This window comes from Papaver somniferum, chromosome 10, assembly GCF_003573695.1.
Source record: "Papaver somniferum cultivar HN1 chromosome 10, ASM357369v1, whole genome shotgun sequence".
Lineage (NCBI taxonomy): Eukaryota > Viridiplantae > Streptophyta > Magnoliopsida > Ranunculales > Papaveraceae > Papaver > Papaver somniferum.
This window is the reverse complement of record NC_039367.1, coordinates 145,362,562-145,385,968: the sequence shown is the minus strand read 5'-3', so window position 1 is coordinate 145,385,968 and position 23,407 is coordinate 145,362,562. Positions and strand designations below refer to the sequence as shown.

The 23,407-nt window shown below is 36.1% G+C and overlaps 3 protein-coding genes and 1 pseudogene across 4 annotated transcripts; 2 read left to right on the top strand and 2 right to left on the bottom strand.

Annotated features, from left to right (window-relative positions):
* The first annotated feature begins 279 nt into the window (after window positions 1–279).
* Window positions 280–673, top strand: LOC113316422 (annotated as a pseudogene).
* A 483-nt stretch (window positions 674–1,156) lies between these two features.
* On the top strand, window positions 1,157–2,276 carry LOC113317206 (60S acidic ribosomal protein P2-like). The gene has a single exon (XM_026565347.1). The coding sequence runs from the start codon at window positions 1,524–1,526 to the stop codon at window positions 1,860–1,862; it is 339 nt and encodes a 112-aa protein (XP_026421132.1). The 5' UTR covers window positions 1,157–1,523; the 3' UTR covers window positions 1,863–2,276.
* Window positions 2,277–2,405: 129 nt separating this feature from the next.
* On the bottom strand, window positions 2,406–4,261 carry LOC113317205 (profilin-like). The gene is made up of 3 exons (XM_026565346.1): window positions 3,998–4,261; window positions 3,173–3,310; window positions 2,406–2,828 (listed from the first exon to the last, which is right to left on the bottom strand). The coding sequence occupies exons 1-3, from the start codon at window positions 4,118–4,120 to the stop codon at window positions 2,694–2,696; spliced, it is 396 nt and encodes a 131-aa protein (XP_026421131.1). The 5' UTR covers window positions 4,121–4,261; the 3' UTR covers window positions 2,406–2,693.
* A 10,639-nt stretch (window positions 4,262–14,900) lies between these two features.
* On the bottom strand, window positions 14,901–18,141 carry LOC113319427. 2 transcript variants are annotated; one of them, XM_026567682.1, is made up of 3 exons: window positions 17,623–18,141; window positions 17,442–17,530; window positions 14,901–15,376 (listed from the first exon to the last, which is right to left on the bottom strand). In XM_026567682.1, the coding sequence occupies exons 1-3, from the start codon at window positions 17,957–17,959 to the stop codon at window positions 15,224–15,226; spliced, it is 579 nt and encodes a 192-aa protein (XP_026423467.1). In that variant the 5' UTR covers window positions 17,960–18,141; the 3' UTR covers window positions 14,901–15,223. The 2 variants fall into 2 exon arrangements, with proteins under 2 accessions (XP_026423467.1, XP_026423466.1); XM_026567681.1 differs by having other exon boundaries at window positions 14,901–15,511; window positions 17,623–18,139.
* Window positions 18,142–23,407: the final 5,266 nt, after the last annotated feature.

The window sequence follows — 23,407 nt, the reverse complement described above, 5'->3', positions numbered from 1 at the left end:
GTTCAGCCTTACCAAATTCTTGAAGTCGTTAATTTACTTTCTTCTTATCACTTTTATATCTTTGACATATATAGTTGGTTATGGTTTGAGTTCGTTGTAGTTGTTAATTTTCTTTTATTAGCTTCTGGGTGTTTCAGTTTGATCTGTAACTGTGTCACCGGTATATTAGAAAAGTTACAAAAAATTGCTGCAGATCTTTATACATCACTCAATTGTCATGGCCATACCAAATATAATGCTCCCATAACTATTTACTTTTTAGTTTTGTTTTGGGTGGTAATGTCTGTTTATGGGAACAGAAAAAGGGAAAAGGTAAAAAAGAACAAATTCTCTGGCAGGACGTGCCCTGCAGACTTCCGTGTATCACCAAGGTTATTGCTGCATACTTGCTAGCAGTTTGCTGGCGATACTAAGAACATCTTAGGTTCTGTTGGTGCTGCTGCTGATGTCGGTGACAGGATTCAACTTCTTCTTTCTCAGGTTGAAGGTAAAAGACTTGACCGAACCTGGAAGGGAGAAACTCTCTTCAGTTTGTGGTCAATCTTCTATGGCAGTTTCTGCAACAGTTGGCAATACTAGTGGCGATGACGATGACGATGGTGCAGCCGAACAGAAAAAAGAGGAGAGAGAGGAGGAAGACCTTGATGAAGAGATGGGTTTTAGTCTCGGCTGATGAATCTGATGCCTTCCTTGGTTACTTTAGTTATTACATCATATCAATTTATTAGTGTTATTGTGTGATAGGATTCAGCTTAATCTTGGTTGGTTTCTGGTCAACTTGTAACCTACTAACGGCATTACAAGTCAATATTTTTCTTATCACAATTCTGTTTGCTTAAATTCTGCATTCTAACCAATTTCACATGGATGCAGGCATGGGCACAATCCAGCTGGGGAACAATACTGTGCAGGAGGCAGCACCAGCACAGTCCAACAACGCTGCACAGCATTTGGAATGGTGCGTATTGTAGAGTTGATCACATCTCCCTCTTTATCCTAGACTCGCACTCTTGTGCAGAAAATTGAATGTCCATATTCTATGTTAAGAGTTTCAGATTTGCCCCAATATATTTTGAGATTTAGAATGCAATTCAATTCGAAATTTTGAGTACTGAGTTGTGAAACAGAAAAACTGGGAAACAGATATCGCGTAGTTGTGAAACAGAAAAACTGCAGGTGTCTCGTTGTCATGCTAAGCCGAGAGACCCAAACTGACCAATGTTGCCCAAGGCTGGGTCCGTCCTGAATCACCAAAACATTCCAAAACCGAGAATCACCAAAACATTCCAAAACCGAAGCTACTTCTGAATTACAGAAGGTCTCCATATTTTAGAAGTAGATTGTATTTGGAAGGCGGTTTCAAATCCTTGCAGACTTCGGGTTTCCTAATCCAGCACCTCATAGCCTTTGAACATCTCTTTAAATAGACACCACACAAGCCTCTCAATGCACACACTTTAGAAGAGCAATCGCATAGCTTTCCTGAAGAAAAGTTTTTCTGAGAGGGATTCTAGTTTAACAAGATGAAGGTCATTGCTGCATATATGCTTGCAGTGTTGGGAGGAAACAAGGAACCAACTGCCGAAGATATCAAGGACATTTTAGGTTCTGTTGGTGCTGCTGATGACGCTGATGACAAGATTGAACTTCTTCTTTCTCAAGTTCGGGGTAAAGACTTGACTGAACTTATTGCAACTGGAAGGGAGAAACTTGCTGTTTCTGGGGGTGGTGCACCTATGGTGGTCAATGGTGGTGCAGCTGTGCAGAAGAAAGAGGTGGAAGAGAAAATTGATGAATACTATTCCTCTGACTCTGACCCTGACCATGACAATATCATCTTCGATCTCCGTGCGGAATGGTAGTTCCCTGATTCCCTGAATTGTGTATTACTGGTTTAAATTTTGGGGTTTTGAGGCAGTGGCTCATGAGCTGTTCAAGTTCCTTCAGATTTTCTATCAGGTTGTAATCGCATTATAAGTTTCTCAATAAACACATCTATTCTTTGGTCTTACTTCCTAACCTAACAACTGTCTGCAAGAGATTGTGAATCCCATGGACACACTTGTGTCCATTGTCCAGTCTCACTGGAGAACCTGATGAAAGATTCATGATCTCATACACAGTCCAGGCTCTGCAGGACCTCGCAATAATTAATGAACCATACACCCCTCATATTATAATTTACTTACTGGGGTCTTTTCTCCGCAGGCTAGCTAATACTGGAATACAATGCTAGCATTCACTTCGCAGTTCACACATGCATTTTCTTATTTTCACAGTTTCTTCTTATGCACATGATAAATACACAATGCAACAAACATTGCCACTAGGGCATCTATCGAACACTTCGATTATGAAATTGGGCAGAAAATTCTTGCAGATACTCAATTTGAAACAAACCACAAGAAGAGAAGAGAAAGTAGTTCATATTGATTAACCATCATCATCAACAACATCATCAATCACATTCTATAAAACTTCCTTAAACCAAAATAAAAACATGTTTGTTTTTGTTCCACACAGAAGGAGTTTCCACAAAATTATGTAAATATATTATTTTACTGTAACCATTACCATACCCACCGTGGTACTACCAGGGTAGTAGATTCAGGCTGCTGAAGAAGCCAATAAAGAAAAGAATCGGAAAATAACTAACAACACACCCAAAGCTGACTGACTTGGTTGGTACCAAATTACATACCCTGCTCAACAAGGTAATCACCAATCCTTTCGACAACAATGTTGCACTGTCCTGGAGTCACGGGCTCATCGTACACACCGAAGATCAAGGACTGGTTGGTCTTCTTGATAGTAACACCTCCAGAACCCTGAAACAGATATTGGGCAAATACAACTTAAGCAACACAGGCAACCAAATCAAAGTAAGACATGAGAGACTCATAGACTTCTGTGAAATCTATAGCCTCATTACCATCTATCTTATCATCTAACATTCAGTTAGAAACACAAACTCATTCCGCCATATAGGATCTAAAGGTCATATCCGTGTTCAAGTCTGTAACCAATCATTTTTATATGTATCAAAACTTAAGATTGACCATTCCTACTACAAATGTTCATATCACTTCTGCTTTCTCATACACACAATACACAATTTAACCAAATACAGAACAACGACAATAGAAATTTCATTGGCAAACAAAGTAATCACCTTCTTTCCACGAATGACAGCACCAGGTTCACCTTGAATAACCATATACTTAACTCCCCCAAGGTGTAATCCAGTTGGTGCAAGAGATCCAGGCTCATCAAAGTCACGCATGATTGCATCTACTTCTCCAGCCTTAAGCTACAATCAACAATCACATACTACACCCATTAACGACTTCCAAAAAACATCATAGATTCGATAAATGCCCACCCAATCAATTCCTATCTCAACAAAGCAAAATCAAACATGGATTTGTACATTAACATAGTCACCACGGTCTTATAGATAAGAACATTCATTCAGATACCTCCATTGAGGGCATTAGTCACAACAGATACATCTAAACTACAGCATGAATCGCATGATAATCCAATCAAATCAGAGAACACCAATCTCTATTACAATAGATGAATCGAAATCTTTAAGGCCAATCTATTAAGGTAATCAAGTAATACTCAAACAATAAAGGCCTTTTTAAGATCCATTCATGACATAACAAAACATAACTTTAATTCATAAATGATCTCAAATCAACCCACAAAACAACAAAAATAAACAAAATCAGCTCCACCCCACATTAAAATTCCTTCATAATCAATCTAAGGTTCAAATCTGAGGATTAAAAAAATTCCTAAATCATATTAAGATCTAGGGCAAAGCTATTATCCATTTTCAACACAGAAAAATTCCAAAATTCCAGATTAAGATTAGATCCAACAAAATAAACAAAACCCATTATGCAGAACAGAAAATAAATCAAACCCATTATTAAAAAAACCCAATATTACCGATCTAAATCGAAAAAAAGCAAGGAAATCAAACAACCTGAGGGAACGATGGACTCTGAGCCCAAACACTACCATCGTGACCTAAAATTGCAGAAGAGGTGAGATGATTTCCTTCAATATCACACATAAGGTGATCATCAACATATGATTGCCACGACATCTTTGATTTTGATTTTGGTTTTTGGTTATTTTGATTTCTTAGGTTTTTGCAGAGGAAAAAAAAGTGGTGATAGCGTCGAATTCACGAAGAATGAATAAATAAATAATGTGATGTCTGAATTCACAACTGGAATGAATAAATGGCCTTCACGTCCGCTTCTTATTGAGTTTTTCTTGGGGGTGGTGAAATTACAATTCGGGACTTTTTTTGAGGTGGAAAAGTGTTAGTGTAAAATGGGATGGAGGGCCCATGGGAATTATACTTGGCATAGTTTAGTTTGATCATTTGGTGGTGCTCCCACGTTTGCCCTTACATCTCTCTATAGGTCGACATTTATCCACGGTTCTATACCTTGTTTGGATCCGACTCGGCAGCTGATTGGAGATTGGAGTCTGATTCAAACCGAGTCAAATATTCGCCAGTTCCTCTCTGATGTCTGACTCGAGGTTTGATTCAGCTCGTACATTTGACTTGTTGTCGTGAAGTATTATTTTGTATTTGTTTTATTGAGCACGAAACCAACTGGAATTATTTTTCTGTAATTTTACTAGTTAATTATCTTTAAGTTAGATTCAGATGTAGTGAGTTATATCCAGACGATTCAGATGAGTCGGAAAAAAAAACTCTCTTGTTTGGATTTGATACGAGAATGACGTCTTATTCAGACCTTAATCAAATGTCAGATCGTTTTGTATTTGTCAAACATTTTGATTTGAGATATGATATGGATCATATATTTCAATCAAAGATATTTGAATCACATAATATAATTTTGTATATGACACTGAGCACATATCTAACTGGATTCCAGTTTTTTTCATGATCTTATTATTAAGTAATCTAATCAGACGTAACGAATCAGATTCCAATACAACGTGTCAGATTCAAAAGAAGTATAGTAGTTTGAAAAAATAAAAACCAATTATGCTAATCTTTTTCATAATAATAGTAGTTTTGTTATGGAAAATCTCATATTAACATGAAAACATAGTATAAAACGACTATCTAAAAAGGCTCCCTTATGGGATGGGGGACTAAAAGTGTATTGGGTGGATGATTCCTTTTTCAAACATTTTGAAATCCATAAGTTTCTCGAATTTTGATTTTAATATATATATTTTATTTAGCTATTTTTTTGTAACAAGTATATCAATCATTTTATTTATCTTTTAAAAGAAAACATTTATTTGCTTATGATTTAGTCCAAAAAGTTTTTCTTCATATTCGAGATTGATAATTATATACGGCCACTGAGTCGCACATATTATACGTCTATTTTGTGTGTATGTTTTTTGACTTGAAAACGACTATCATTTTATCGATAACAACAAAAAAAGATAAAAGATAAGAGGTGCCTAAGTGTACAATTGTTTGTTATTTTTTCTTTGATGTCTGACTCGAGGTTTGATTCAGTTCATACATTTGACCCGTTGTCGATAAGTTTCATTGTATATTGGCTTCGTTGAGCACGCAACCAATTGTTATTATTTTTCTATAACTTTACTAATTTGTTATTTTTTAAGCCAGATTCAGATATAATGAGTTATATCCAGACGATTCGGATGAATTGGAGAAAACAAACGACCCTCTTGTTTGGATCTGATGCGGGAATGATGTCTGATTCAGACCCGAATCAAATGTCAGTTCGTTTTGCATTTGTGAAATATTTTGATTTGAGATATGATATGGATCATTTTATCTCAATCAAAGATATTTGAATCACGTAATATAATTTCGCATATGACTCTGAGCACATATCTAACTGGATTCAAGTGTTTTTCATGATCTTACTATTGAATAATCAAACATAACGAAATAGATTTTGATATGACGTGTCAGATTCAAACGAATTATAGTAGTTCGAAAAAATAAAAAATAATTATGCTAATTATTTTCATAATAATTACAGTTTCATCATGAAAAATCTCATATTAACATGAAAATATAGTATAAAACGGCTATCTAAAAGGGCTCCCTTGTGGGGTGGGGGATTAAAAGTTTGTTGGGTGGATGAGGAAGGATTCCTTTTTCAAGCATTTTGAAATCCATAAGTTTCTCAAATTCTGATTTTAATATATATTTTATCTGGTTATTCTTTGTTCTTCTTATTCTTTTTTCTTTGTTAACAAGTATATCAATCATGATCTCATTTTATTTAGCTTTTAAAAAGAAATTCTTATTCTCTTATGACTTAGTGGAAAAAGTTTTTCTTCATATTCGAGATTGATAATTACATACAGCCATTGAGTCCCACATATTATGCGTCTATTGTGTGTTTATGTTTTGATTTAGAATGACTATAATTTTATTGATAAGAACAAAAAAACAAAAGATAAGAGGTGCCTAAGTGCACAAATGAGCAACTTAACAAGCAAAATTAAAAATCTACCAACCAAGCATCGAAAATTACAGTTAACAAAGCAACACAAAACAAGATCAGACAAAACTTCCTTCAGCCTAAAGTCCTCTAACATGAGTTGTTTTACCTCTCTTATCCTTTATTTCCATTCTTCCCATTTCATTTTAATCTTGAAAGCTCACTTTTAGTTCTTTTGAGGGATTTAAGATTCATGAACTCTAGATCTTTGTGTTTTTCCTTACGGGTAAAATGATAATTATTAATCTCTCGCTCAACATCAGTAGACTCATCACTTTCATTATTATCGATGTCTTAAATAGTCACCTTGTCTATAAAATGGTTATCGTTTTCATTATCAGAATCAAGGTACTTAGACAATAAGTTGAAAGAATTTCTACAATGAGGAATTTCAAGATTATCACCCTTACAAGTGGATATCTCCATCCCTATTTCCTAATTCCAAGGTATTACCTTATGGTTCAAAGATTTATCAGACTCCACATTCATAATTACAATGCAATGCGCAACCGCACGGAGAAAATCGTCCAAAAGAGAAAAAACCGTAATTGAGCAGAGTCGTTCATCTCGACTCAGTTAACAAAATCGTTCATCTCGACTAGTTCATCCATAACCGTTGATCTCGGCTAGTCCGATAGTTTGAGGCTGAAGACCATACGAGCTGACCCATTTTAATTCCGTTCATCTGAGTTATAAATGTTTAAATCCTTAATCATATTCGTCCGCTATAAAACACATATACCTAAATTAATGATATAACCCTAATTGTAACCACTCACAATTTAATTGACTCTCTTCTTTTTCTTCATCACTTCTTCATAGAGATAGTCAGTACTACTACTTACCATCATATACTTCCACAAGTGAAAAGGTGAGGATACCAAGTACACCATAAATATTTTCATTCTACAACATGTATGGACAAAACCTAATACAATCACAAACGGATCTAATTAAAGATCCTTAAATAATATATATAGTTTACATATCTTTCTCTTCCAAAATTAGAAAGTTCGAGACAATAAAGTCTGTGAACCTGATTGTACAGAAGAGTACTTGGATGATCTCACAAACCAATATTTACTATCAATCTAATCATATCCAAATAATGATGATCTGAATTCTGCCAAGCATAAAACTTATTATCTATTTTTCAAGATACAAGAACGAGTCTCGTAATTGATCACAATTATTATGGATTTATCAACTAGGATTCTATACGTACTACTTATGTTTTTCCTATTATAAAGATAAAACAACATAACACAGAAAAGGAAAAACACTAGACACCAGAAGTTTTGTTAACGAGGAAAAATGCACCTATAGGAAAATCCCAAGACCTCGTCCAGATTTGAAAATCAAACTGTATTAAGCCACTGAAGACACTAACCTACAATCAGACATCGCACTGGAATGTGGTTGATACTGAAGTCATCCTCCAAGATATTCATCTGCATTTGTGATCCTTACATCTCTTGAACCTCGCAAGATCCACGTAATTGATTCCCTTAGCTGACGTCCTTTACAACCTAAGAGCTGCTCCAACCTCAGTGAAGACGTTTTATACCAATATGCCTCTAACAAATAAGCCTTTTTGGTTTCCGAAGGCTTGGAAATATGTTTGAAGTAGACAAAGCTAGTAAACCTACAAATCTGGAACACTTACACTCAGTTATACGAATAGCCTGGATTATTAACCACCTCTCAAGAACAATCTTAAACCGATAAATAAAAAAGAATTGTAGATATCTATCTTGAGGAATTATAAAGTCTGAGACGAAGAGAACTTTGTGATTTTCAATCTATCTCGTTCCAAAGGAGATTGAAGAAAACATCAAAAAATGGAATGAACAAGATCAGGATACACGAACTATCAAGGTAAATATAGTCGGATATGGCTTCACAAATCCCAAAGTGAAGTCTTTAAATCTTAAACCTAATTATGTTTCTCAGAGGAATCCTAGGTTAATAGAGAATGACTCTAGCATACAACTAGGACACGGAAGTGTCGGGGATTAAAATTTTCGGCAGTTTGTGTCTCTCTATTTATAAACTTTCAAGACTAGAGGCTACTTTGAATTCAAGATAAGATAACTTGAGAATCAATGAAACACTTTATTAGTTTAGATGAAATTCTAGCTTGTTAGGAGTTCAGGTAAGAATATGAGAAGTTTGTCTTGAAAAACATAGAAGAATATATATTATAGTCCATGGTCCTAGAACCGTGTATTATGATAGTTCATGGTAAGTATGCCATATGAACGTATAAACATAATCGTGTTCATGTAGCACTTAATACTTGAATCATGATACACATAAACAAAGTGATTTAGTGATCAAAGATGTCTTAGAAGTGTTCGTAAGAGTTGTGGCAATGCAAAACATATTTGTGACAATAATTTGTGAGCATATGCTTAATTAGTACTAGATAGGTATGTATAGCTATGGGTACACATACCTATGAACCAGGTCGCGAATTCAGGGAGATAGGGTACTCGTACCAGGTATGTATACCCTTAAGTTATTCACGAACTCAGGTCTTTGAGGGTATCAGTACTGGGTATGCGTACCTCCCCCCCTTTACGAATCTTAAAACCTTAGATTACGCATACTGGGTAGGTGTACCTACCTTGTTCTGGAACTCATTTGACTGGGGTACACGTATTGGGTATGTGTACCTACCCTGTGTCTAGATTTCAGTAGTTCTAACAACTCTCTTTCATGTTTTGAAAAATTCCCAATTGACATAGATATAAATTATCATTTCTTGGGAAATTTCCAAATGATCCATTTGAAACAAAGATATTTCTTGAATAATAAAAAAAATGTTGAACTATGATTCCTAAGGATCTACGAATATCTATTGTTTGAATCATATTTCAAGATTTTTAACTAGACAAGCTTGACTGGGAACTTCTTTTTTGTTCTTAAATCTAGATAGAATGGTAATGTCGTGAGTAAATAGAATGGTAATGCCGTGAGTAAATAGAATGCTTCAGTCTTCACATACTCTTTGTCGATGAAGTTCTCCAAATGTCTTCGATCTTCAGGGTTATTCAGTGATGTCTGATACCTCTTTGTTCTTCAGTATTCAATCTTCGAGGGTTATTCAATGATGTCTGATACTCAATTACTATACTCTAATACTAGTCTGACACTTGACTTAAGTAGACTAGAAATCAAGACATAGTTTAGTGGATCTAACATTGACAAGAATCTTGAGATAACAAAATTTGCGAGTTCGACCGAGCAGTGCTCTAATAATCTCCCTCTTTGTCAATTTTAGTGACAAAACTATTAGTACATACAAATTCAAAATAAATAGATATTTCAGCTCAAAATTTATCAAGATTAATTTCCTTGGTTCTTCAACATCATCTTGAATTCTTCATTCTTCAAGTTGTTCTATGGTTCTGCATATGATCGTTTCATCTCCTTTGTTGTTGAAAATCCATAACGATAGAAACTTATGAGAATACTCGGTTTGATCTTTTCTGGAAGGATGAAATCATTCAACTCAATGGTTATTATACCAAAGACTATCATTGTTGCCTTCTTCAAAGTTCAATTGCACCGCAACACTTTGAAACAATACTACAGTTATATGTTCTCCCCATGAGGCATCACTTACTTCTTTTGCATAATAGGTAAAACTTATAGATTATAATCCATCACGCCTTACATAATGCTCTGAAAATCCATATATTATATAGTAATATAAACAAGTATAATGGTGGAGATATTCAATCTATAAGAGCAACATAATAATGAGCCTAAATTTTTTCGTAAACGCTAACCTCCTCTTCAAAATTAAAATAGGCAATAACTAAAAGCAAATCTTATGATGGAGATATTCAATGTTTGAAGTTGATTGTCACCTCGTCATTTTGGAATATATCGTGGAAGAACAAGCCTAATGGTGGAGGATAGAAGTTGGTTCCAAAGCGTGAATATGTTGACATTGGGATTAAGGTACTTGAAGCTTCATCGTAAGACCACAAGATTATCGTGAAATGAAACCTTCAAGTTATTAATTGCTCTAAAGCCGTCAGATTGAGCATTAAGTCTCTTGACACTCTCTGAAAGATAAAAAAAATCTTGAAACCTTAGACTTGATTTTCCATACTTCTTCCAAGTTTTTTCGTTGCTCGGATTTCACCAAGTAACATGAGTACTAAAACCTCTATAGAGTTGAATAACAATATAAGATAAAACCGTGTCAATTTGGGTGAAAACACAGTTATGGCTTAGATTATACACACAAAGTACCATATGTTATAACCCAAAATATATATGTGCCAAATTCGTTTAAGAACTTAAAAGCCGCTATGTGATCCCAACCATTTCGATTACATTAGATTGTTTGCATCTTTCGATTAGTGTTAAAGAATGGAAATTTTGTCATATAGTCATATAGACAAACTACTGATGCTGACCTAGAAGCTAAAGATGCTCGTTTTGCGATTTCTAAATCCTTTAAAATTACTAATTTGCCAATATAGTTGCAACTCTCTATAGGGGATGAACAAGTTTTAAAGATTTAACGAATCTGATTTTTCCGATTAATAAAAAAGGATTGAAAATTTCCTACCCAAATTTTGACTTGAAAAATTTGAATCGAAAATCTTTTACTATAGTTTAACATTACCTTATGGATCAAAAATCTGCTAACATAACTCAAAATTCGTCCAGGTTGCCCCTTTCTGTAATCATTCAAATGCTAGGAAATAAGTCATAGTGGTACTATTCCAAAGGCATCATTAAACTGCTGCATTATGCATGTCCAGGAGAAGACTTCCAAATAAGAAAAAAAGTTGGTATCAAAATTTGTAAGTTAATATGATTACTCAATTGAATTTAGTTTTAATAGATGATTTTGTTTGGTGGAATACAAACTTTTATCTGCACGATTTATAAAGGGGATACCAGTCTTACTAAGTGCTGATACCATTTCATCGATCCAACGGCCAGAATCAGTGGGATCTTTTTGTCATATATGAAACAGTATCAGCACTTAATAAGATTGGTATCCCCTTTTATAAATCATGCTTATCTGAACCCCTTTTTCTTCTTTCTTTCTTTCCATTTTTCTACGCCATATGATGTTGAGAGAATCCGATTCTACCACTATTAATCAGTCAACTGAGTTTTCACCTAAAGGCATCATTTGGGTCCCCATCAATTTTGATTGTCACAATCCATTAAATAAGTGATTGTTAGATTAGATTCCTCCACATTATTGAGCACAGGATAACAATAGGCTGTAGGTCTCTCGAGTACCTAACACTAACAGCCACAGGGCTGGTGGCATTAACGCGTCAACTGTATTCCGGACCAGTTTGACTTTTTCATAGGGGTGGTCTGGTCATCCCTAGTTATCTGACTCAAATCTGACTCAAGATTTATTAAGTAGTAAAAGTGTACACATATAGTGTCGAACAAGTAAGTTGTGAGCCTGACTCAAATACTTCAGAATCAGATATATGAGCCGAGCCAAACTTCGAGTAAGACATCTGAAAAAGTAATCTAAAATCTGCGATGCTAAGTTCATATCCCGCGTCATATCAAGTTAGTCTTGTGATTCAAAATAGCGCAACCAGTCCACCGGTATATTGCAGTTAACTCGTGAAGCACCTAGCCGAGTTGATGAGTCATGCAAAACCAGGGTCAGGGGCCTCAGGGGACAAATAAAAGCAATGAGTGTGAGCATGGGAAAAAAGGAAGAAAAAAGAAGGTCTCAAAACACCAAAGTTATGTTAACATGTCCCCACAAGGTTATTGTCTACAACAGCTTCATTGCCAGTTCATGGCAACTACAATAAAGAAGATGCAATCTCAAATGGACACAAATCTAAAGATTTAAAGGCCTAGATAAATAAGACTCCCATGTTGAACGGTAAGAAAATTTTCGTTTCTTATAGGCCGAAATAAGTGCTTTTTGAGTTTTGTGAAACGAGCATTTTAGTGAGATCACTTGACAACGTATGACTGGTTTAAAAAGAATAGGAAAAAGATTAAAAAAAGGAAACCAAATTCAATATTTAGGTGAGGACACTTGGAAACGTATGATTGGTTTAAAAATGAAAAACTTAAAAAAGAAAACCTAACTAACAGTGTTTGGAATTTTATGGAAGTCCGAATTCAATTTGGAAATCGAGTAACTGATATATTAAAACTCTTTTTTCCAAATTAATATATAAATGGAAAATACTCCACATATTTTCTACAAAAATAAAACGGAAAAAATAAATATTATGACCTTTTTTTTTCCAAATTAATATATAAAGGGAAAAATCTCCATATTTTCTGCAAAAATAAAAGAAAAAAATAAATAAAATCTGCACATATTTTCTACCTATTTAATGTATTTGTCCCGACACACCAAATCAAATTTCATCACACGGGGCGGGGCGAAGTTTTGCACACGCCAGATCAAAAATGCATTGGTACGGGGAGGGGCGAAGCCACACGCACAACAAATTAAAAGGAAAAAAAAAATAAAAAAATCGCACATATTCTCCATCTATTTAATGTATTTTTTCCGCCACACCAAATCAAAAGTACATCGCCGCGGGGAGGGGCGAAGCCCTTCGCACACCAAATCAAAAATGTATCGACGCATACCAAATCAAAAATGCATTGCATGCCACGGGCGGGGCGTACACCAAATTAAAAGAAAAAAATAAACAAAATTTGCACATATTCTCCACCTATTTAATGTATTTTCCCCGCCACACCAAATCAAAAGTACATCGCCACGGGGCGGGGAGAAGCCCCGCGCACACCAAATCAGAAATGCATTACCATGGGGAGGGACGAAGCCCAACGCACACCAAATCAAAAATGCATTATCACGAGGCGAGGCGAAGCCTCGCGCACACCAAATCAAAAATATTGCCACGGGGCGGCGAACCCCCGCGCACACCAAGTTAAAAGCCAAAAAAAAAAATCTACTCATATTCTAGACTTATTTAATGTAGTTGCCCGCCACATCAAATCAAAAATACATCATCACGGGGCGGGATGCAGACAAATCAAAAATGCATCGCCACGGGCGGGACGACGCCCAGCGCACACCAAATCAAAAATGCGTTGCCAGGGGGCGGGGCGAAGCCCCACGCACACCAAATTAAAAAGAAAAAAATATGACCGGTGCGTAGCACGGGCACAAATCTAGTAAACTAGAAAAAAGAGGACAGAACATAAATCTCAAGGAAATTTATTAAAGAGATTATGTGGCTGAATTCAGACCCTACTGCACATTATATGCCTTGATCAACCAGGTAATATCCCAACGGACGCAACCTTTCTGCAACCATATTTCCCTGTCCTGGGGTCACCGGCTCTCGTGGTAGTACTAAAACTTTTTATTTGATCGATTGGTAGTACTGAAACTTAAAAGCCATCCGACTATATTTGCACACGATAGCTGCACAAAAGCAAATTCAGCCATGTCCGTATGCATGTGATCCGTTCTAAAAGAATAATAAAGGAACAATACACGAGCCGTAATCATTGATTATATTCAGTTTCGCACAACTTGTATTTCTATGAAGCTGTATGAGATCTGGGATTTGTGGAAAAGTTTCTTATAGGTTCATTAAAGAGATAAAAATAATAGAAGAAACATACGCAACTCTTTGCATTTGTCTCAGAACATATTCGACAGGCATATGTACCTTAAAAGTAGCTGTGAAAGTGAAACTTACATTTTCAGTCAATAGATAGAAAGGAAAAGTAGAAGCTACGTACGTGATGGGGATCATATCTTCGAGGGGAGGTTTGGAACCAGTTGGCAATGGCAATTATTCGTACTCATCTCTGAGCTGCAACATAGACTGCTGCACCTGCACCACCACTGTCTCGGGAAGTGATGAAGGTTGCTCAGGAATTTCTGTATGGGCTTGTGACTTTCTATGTATATCTACTATGAATTTCTGTATAGGCTCGTGACTTTTTCCAAATCTGTAGTTTTCTTCAGAGAAAAAGACATAATTCATTTTGTGTATGCAATTCACAAAATATGTGTCAATCATCGTTGAAAAACAAGGCGGACTTCAGACTTGAGCTAAGTTTTGAGAGCTTTTTTGTTTTTCGAAAGATGACTGTAAAGAGTTCGAATTTTTTTTGAGTTCAAAGGATCCATCAGAAGACATCTAGGCCAAATCCTTGTTTTTAAAAGCATTCTATTTTTTGGCCATGTACAGTGTAGATGGATGGTCGAGACCAACCGATCTAGACCAAACTGATTAGACCTAAACTGATCCAATTAAATTATTCGATCAGATTGGACGTGTGATGAACATGTGCCTCAACCTGATACTTACACAGACTAGTTGTTAGTTTGTTCTTGCAGGTTGTTCACCATCAGTGAGATTTTGAACCAACAAATTAAGCTAAGTATAATTTTAACTGTTTTACTTCATCACACTTCCATTCCATCCGTACTTACATTACATGTAACAACTTAGTTTTTCATAAAATGATCTCCTTGTTATGTTGATCAACTATCTTTACATGACTTGTGACATTTGAATTCAGGGTACACATACAATTTGTGCACCGCAAATCCGCGCCAGGACTTATTCTCATCGGCCAGGACATTTTCTGGTCCGCAATACAATACAAGAAACTAAATTTGTAGTAATGTATAGCATGAATTGAAAGGTTTGCTCATGTACACATACACACTCTCTCTTTCCATGAGGGGTAACACATAACTTTTTTCATGCCAAGATCCAAAAATCCTTGTGATGTTGAGTAGTGACCAAATATCCTCCAAGTTTTTTGCTTTTTCTCCTTACACCAATTGCCATACAATTAGCATTCTCGATGCAGTATTCGACAACCTCGGAGCTACTCCTTTTACGTCGCCACAGCTGCAGTAAACGCCATGTTAAGGTGCGTTTTCGTTGTCCTAAAATCAACAGTGACACTCCTTGTTTCTTTGCTTGTTGCACTATGGTTGGACCTTTTTGCTTTGGTGCTTTTACTACTTCAACTTCAACTTGAACCTACATATATCAGGCCCAAATACGTATTATTAGGGACGATTTTTTGGGGATCATGTTTTTTTTTGGGGACCATGGTTCTATTTTTAGTAAGACATTTAAAAGTAAATCTAGGTCACCACTTACCTAGACATTTATATTAATACCTAAACTACCCTCCTGATTAATTTTGGGTAATGATTAGTGAAATCATTAGTGAAATGATTAAGTTAAAGAAGTAGAATTATTGAGAGAGTAAAGTTAGAGAAGATGAAGATGAAAACATGGAAAATAATTTTTTTTTCCAATTCACTAAGCTTGAGTATTCAAGTGATGATAGCTCATCTGATTCTTCATCTCCATCCTCTCCTAGAGTATTTGTTAATCGTCACAATGATCTAGATATGAGTTATTTCTTAGATGGTGAATGTATTCTTCCACAAACTCAATCTCAAGATGAAAATGATGGATTTTACCAACCACAACCGGAGGAAGAGTATTTGGGTACCCAAGTATGCTTCAAACTTAGATAATGGTGGTTGAATTGGTCCAAATATTCGTAAAACTGTAAATTTTTGTAAGAAATTCCTTCTAGGTTCAGGTAGTTCGGTTACCAAGTGTGAAGAACAGGTAAAGAACACAGAGTTCGGTTAATATATGTCAAGAACATATAACCGAACATAGAGTTCGATTTTCTTTCTTCAAACACGCAGGTAGCCGAACTTTAGTAATAAGATTTACAGAGGTATGTTCGGTTAGTTCGCAAACTTCAACGCAACCCAGTTCCCAACCGAACTGCAGGTTAAAAGTAACCTAGTGTTATAAGTTCGGTTGGTTCGCAAACTTCAACTTATTTTGCGAATCAACCGAACTGGGCTTATATATGCATATATGCAATTAGGCAAACGTTCGGTTACTACGAAAATTATTTCTTGGAGAATTAGGTAGAGTTCGGTTACGAAGTTTCAAATGTAGAGTTCGGTTACAAAGAAAACTTAACATTTTTGCGAACGAACCGAACTTTTGGACTTCTCATTATTTTCGTAAACTAAAATTCGGTGATATTATTTTGCGAAGGAACCGAACTTATGGACTTGTGTTGTTCTAATACAAGGATTTCGGTTAAAAGTCTTTTTGCTAATCAACCGAACTCTGAGTTCGGTTAAGAAGAAATTAATTCGTGATAACCGAACTTTTTGCGCGAAATCGAACGTTTTGCGAAGTAACCGAACTAAAAGTTCGGCTGAGACTTGTTTTTTGCCACGTAACCGAACTTTTCTCTGAAAAAAACCCTCAATTAAACCTCTCTGCAACTTCCATTTTCAACTCATTTTGATGATTACTTCTCATTTATTCAACCAAAAACGAATGACAAGTAATGAGTTTGTGTGATATTTTTGTTAATTTTTTAAATTAAGCTATATATATATAGAGGTGGTGGTGGTTAGTGGTGGTGGCAATCGGTGGTTGGTGGTGGTGATAATCGGAGGTGGTGGTGGTGGTAATCGGCGGTGGTGGGCGGTGGTGGTGGGAGGAGGTGGTGGTGGTAATCGGTGGTTGGTAGTGGTGATAATCGGAGGTGGTGGTGGTGGTAATCGGCGGCGGTGGTGTGAGGAGGTGGTGATTATATATATAGAGGTGGTTATTAGATTGGTTTTAAATTAAATTAAGTTAAGAATAAGTTAGTCATTTCAACGCTTTAGGATACCCATATAACTATAGGGAAGGTGGCCTAATAAAACCATGGTTCCTCAGAAAACCCATGGTCCATATAAAATCATTCATTATTAAAGTGCGGCAAAAGTCATTGGGTTTTATATTTTTAATTTTAATCTGCTAGAGCGTGGTGAAAGTCATTGGGTTCTTACATTTTTAATCTAATTCGAAATTCATCAGTATCCTAATTTTCTGACATATCAGATAAAAAAACACGGGGATTTGACAGGTTAATTACCTCAGGTCTTTCCAAGTGACATAAATTCTTGATGGTATGAAGCAGTTCATAAGCCCTTGCACTCATCGGCGTAATCTCAGATCCTTTACCTGTAACAGAAAAGAAAATCTCCATCAATGATTGTTCTTAAATATCGCTGCAACAAAGAAAATTTAAAAAGAATTCATGACTAAATTCTTACATTGCTTTGAAGAATTGGGTTTTACGACATGAAGAAGGATTAATGTATCTTGACTCTGAACAGTGTGTGTTAAAGTCCATTGAACTGCACTTGCAACTTCATAACTCAAATCTACCACAACCATAATTCTCCTACCGATCACAAACTTTGATTTCCGTTGTTCGGCTTCTTTGTTCGTACTATTATCAATCATCATCATTAACTCATCTTTCTTAATGAAATTTGAAGAAGTCGACTTGATGGATTTGCTATGAACAGGTTTAGAACGAATTCGTACACGCGATGAAGATGAATTGAAACAAGAAACTTGAAATCTTGATGAGCTAGTTCTACCCATTGTGAAATTATGTGATGTTTTAGACTCTTAGTGATTATTGCGAGTTCTTTGTCTTGAACTTAGTCTAGAAATATGGGGGTGACTTGAATACTTATATTCTGTAGATATCGAACGTGCAGAGCATGAATGATTAATTCTAAGTAGCTGGGGGATGTTTTTGTATGTACATGAATTTTGAATGAGTAGGTTGGGTTGTATCGTGCCTTCACGACTCTACGTATTTTAAGGTGTACATTAAAATATATGCTGTTTGTTGAGGTTGCATTTACACGTACGCATTGTTGATGATTCATAGTTATCGATCAGAGCGAGCTTGTAACTAGTATGGTGGCGTAATCTTGACTAGGTAAAATCTGAGATATATGATCGTGGCATCAGAACAATAGTAATTCGCCAAACGAGTCGTACATCCGGGTTGGAGTTTCAAATAACACGGTAACACCCACTACTTGACATCATACCATCTGGCCCGGACAGATATTAGCCCAGAGCCCATTTTTAGATCCGAATAACTACTACTATAAAAGACCCATCCAATATGTTGAAGTCTTAAAGAGGAGGAAAAAGAATTGAAGCAGCAACAGAAGAAGAGATGTCGTCGTTGTCAAGCCTTCCGGTAGAGATACAGGTAGACATCTTTCTCAGATTACCAAACATGTCTATCCAAAGCTGTAGGCGTGTATGTAAGATTTGGTGTTCACTACTCTTTAGCCGTTACTTTATTAAGACTCGCCTTTATACAAGACGTGTTGAGTAAGTCTCGGATGTTGGGTACTTGCAATGGTTTGATTTGCATGGCTTTAAAATATTCCCAGGATATTTTTATTTGGAACCCATCAACCGGTGAATATAAGAAAGACCGATGTCCATTTCCGACGTGTCTCTGTCACGCTAATCGATATGGGTTTTATTACGATTGTGTTGCCGATGATTACAAGCTGGTACGAATCACTGATACTTACTGCCATTATCTAGTTGATGTCTATTCACTAGGGTCTAGGTCATGGAAAAAAAATCCAAAGCACAGACAATTATGCTCATCCTCTTTTCCATGATACGGTCAATATTCCTTTTAGAAGATTTGTTTCTGCTTTTTTCGTGAATGGAGCTTTTCATTGGTTAGGCGTTAACACCAAACTAAAAAAGAACTGGTGGTTATTGGTTCGGGTCCAGAGTCATAGTTTCTTTCGATGTAAGTAGCGAAAGATTTGCAGATATCTTATTCCCAGAAGACGTACAAATAACCACTAGGGATCATGTACTTGACTATGTTGGAGGATTGGAAGACTGCCTCATCGCATTGATATATGGTTGATGCAAGAATATGGATTGACAGATTCGTGGACTAAGCGATTCAGTTTTAGTACCACAAACATATTTGACGCAGATGACTGGTGGAGACCTAAACGTTATTATCGGTTGAAACCGCTATGGTCTTTTACAAACGGTGAGTTGCTAATCGATACCGGAGATAGGAAATTGTTATATGTTGGTTAAACTTCAACATAGAAGTCATTAATAAGCTGGTTAGGACAAGATTAGGAAATTGATGTAGTCCTAAGGGAATTAGAAGTCATCTAATTCTAAGAAAAGGTAAGACATGTAATAAGGTAATAGGACTAGGAAAATGAATTCATAGTTCTATATATATATGATCACCAAAGTTGTGGTTGATCATATGAGCAAGATTAGAGCTTGTGTTTAGTTTTGAGAGATTTTCTAAACATCAATAAAGAGAGTTGTTTTTATATAAGCTAAGTTTCATCTTGCAGTTGCCATTGATTGGTATCAGAGCTTGTTTCTGAGCCATGGAAAACGAAACCACCATTGTGGGTGTAAAACAGTTCACGACACCATCAATACAAGTTCCGATCCTCAAAGCCACAAACTACACAGTATGGGACATGAGAATGAAGGTACTGATGAAAATCTACAAAGTTTGGGAAACAATTGATCCTGGTACATTGGACCCAGACAAAAACAATGTTGCCATTGAATTACTCTTTCAAGCAATACCAGAATGTCTTGTTATACAAGTTGGTGAACAGGAAACTTCAAAGAAAATTTGGGATGCAATAAAGGCACGTAATCTCGGAGCTGATCGAGTTAAAGAATCCCGTCTGCAAACCTTAATGTCTGAATTTGAAAGAATGAAGATGAAAGACACTGATACTATTGATAGCTTTGCAGGAAATCTATCAGAGATAGCCTCAAAAGCTGCGTCACTTGGACAATCCATTGATGAAGATAAACTGGTAAAGAAGTTTCTCAATAGTTTACCAAGATCCAAGTATATTCATATCATAGCTTCTCTCGAACAAGTCTTAAATTTAAAGAAGACTAGCTATGAAGATATAATTGGAAGATTGAAAGCATATGAAGAGAGAATCCTTGATGAAGAAAACAATGGAGAAACTCAAGGAAAACTCTTGTACACAAACTCTTACCAACAAAACTCTGCGACAAGAGGAAGAGGTCGTGGAAGAGGTGGTAGAGTAAACAGAGGCCGAAGAAGGGGAGGAAGGTTTAACTCACAAGATAGAACAACAAGTCAGAATGATCAAAACCAAGGGAAAGAAAAGAAGGATAGATCAAACATTATTTGTTACAGATGTGATAAACCAGGACACTTCTCCTCTGTATGCCCTGAAAGAATACAAAAGATGGAAGAAGCAAACAAGAATGAAACAAGGGAAGCAGATACAACTCTTTTCATGCACGAAGTTGTATTCTTAAACGAAGGTAAACTAATACCAAAGAACTACGAATCAAAGGATGGAGAAGAAGGAATCTGGTATTTAGATAATGGAGCCAGCAATCACATGACTGGTAAGAGACACTACTTTTCTGAACTCAATGAGAAAATCAAAGGACAAGTGAAAGAGTTTGGGGATGGATCTTCTGTAGAAATTGAAGGGAAATGATCAATTCTATTTCAGAGCAAGACCGGAGAACAGAAGCTTGTCACAAACATCTACTTCATCCCAAACTTACAAAGCAACATTCTAAGTTTAGGACAAGCTACAGAAGTTGGATGTGATGTTAGAATGCGACAAGATTATCTAACAGTTCATGACCCAAGTGGAAGACTTTTAGTTAGAGTCTCACGCTCACAGAATAGACTCTACAAGATAAGTCTCATGATTGGAAGGCCATTATGTCTGAATATGAGACTGGAAGATCAGACATGGAAGTGACACGCAAGGTTAGGACACATAAGCTTTAGAACTTTAAAGGCAATGTCTCAGAACAAGATGGTTCGAGGACTACCACAGATAAATGATGAAGAAAAAATCTGTGAATCATGTTTAGTTGGGAAACAAACTCGTCAAGGTTTCCCAAAAGCAACAACATTCAGAGCCTCAAAGCCATTAGAGCTTCTTCATGCTGATTTATGTGGTCCTATTACACCACAAACCCTTGCAAATAACAAATACATATTTGTTATTATAGATGACTTCTCAAGATATATGTGGTCTATTCTTATAAAAGAAAAGAGTGAAGCATTTGACAGATTCAAAGCTTTCAGAAATCTGATAGAAAAAGAATTAAAAGAGGAGGTCAAAATACTTAGAACTGATAGAGGAGGAGAGTTCACTTCCTTAGAGTTAAACAAGTTCTGTGAGTCAAATGGAATCAAAAGGAAACTCACAACACCATATACACCACAACAAAACGGAGTGGTGGAGAGGAGAAACATGACTCTAATGGAGATGACAAGAAGTTCTTTAAAGGCTATGCAGGTACCTAATTATCTATGGGGAGAAGCTGTACGACACTCCACATACCTAATAAACAGGATACCCACGAAAGCTCTGAAATACATGACTCCATATGAAAGTTTGCGAAAGAAAAACCCAAACATAGATCATTTAAGAGTGTTTGGTTGCAAAGCATACGCAAAAGTTGATTCTGCAACTCTTAAGAAACTGGATGATCGATTTCAGACTCTTGTGCATCTAGGAATTGAGCCTGGATCCAAATCTTACAGATTATTCAATCCAACAACGAAAAGAGTAATAGTGAGTCGAGATGTGGTATTCGATGAAAAAGCAAACTGGAACTGGAAAGAAACTAATGATGGACCAAGTAGGGATCCAGGAATGCTTCACATGAGATGGGGTCAAGTAATTGACGAAGGCAAATGACCCATAATCATCAATACCAATGGAAACAACGATGTTAATCAAGAAGAAGCTGAGATTGATCCAACAAGTTATAGAAGAAATGTTGGATGCCTAAGATACTTATTACACACAAGAACAGATTTGGCTTTCTCTGTGGGAGTAGCAAGCCGTTATATGCAGAGTCCACACAAGTCTCATGGTGATGTAATAAAGAAGATATTGAGATATCTAAGAGGTACAATCAACTGTGGATTGAAGTATGGTCGAGGAGGATCAAGAGGAATTGTTGGGTATAGTGACAACAGTCATAATATTGACCAAGATGATGGAAAAGGTACAAATGGTCATATATTTTATCTAGGTGAAGCACCTATTACATGGTGTTCACAGAAGCAAGACATTGTAGCCCTCTCATCCTGTGAAGCTGAGTTTATGGACGCAACAGAAGCAGCTAAACAATCAATATGGCTTCAAGAACTATTAGGTGAAATCAAAGGAAGAGAATCTGAAAAAGTTCTCATCAAGATTGATAATAAGTCTGAAATTGCACTCACTAAAAATCCAGTGTTTCATGGGAAGACGAAACACATTCGCAAAAGGTATCATTTCATACGAGAATGCATCGAGAAGGAGGTCATTAACGTAGAACACATACCGGGAACTGAGCAGAAAGAAGATATATTGACAAAGGCATTAGCTCGGATCAAGTTTGAAGAAATGAGACAATTGATTGGAGTACAAGATATGTCACGGGTAAGGTTGAAGCTTAACGGGGAGAATGTTGGTTAAACTTCAACATAGAAGTCATTAACAAGCTGGTTAGGACAAGATTAGGAAATTGATGTAATCCTAAGGGAATTAGAAGTCATCTAGTTCTAAGAAAAGGTAAGACATGTAATAAGGTAATAGGACTAGGAAAAGGAATTCATAGTTCTATATATATATGATCACCAAAGTTGTGGTTGATCATATGAGCAAGATTAGAGCTTGTGTTTAGTTTTGAGAGATTTTCTAAACATCAATAAAGAGAGTTGTCTTTATATAAGCTAAGTTTCATCTTGCAGTTGCCATTATTATATGACACAAAGAAAAATAGTTTCAGAGTCTTAGAAATTAGCAATGGTAACTCTGGTATCAACTGTGGACGGAGCGTACCACTGAATTATGTGGAGAGCTTAGTTTCTCCCAACTAGGGTGCTTTATGTGGGGAAATACACAGACATGAAGAAACACAAAGATTGAGAAAAAGGTAATTCATCTTATTTACTTACTTATCTTTTTTATTGTTTTACGTTCTTTTTTTTTTTTTTTTGATACAAAT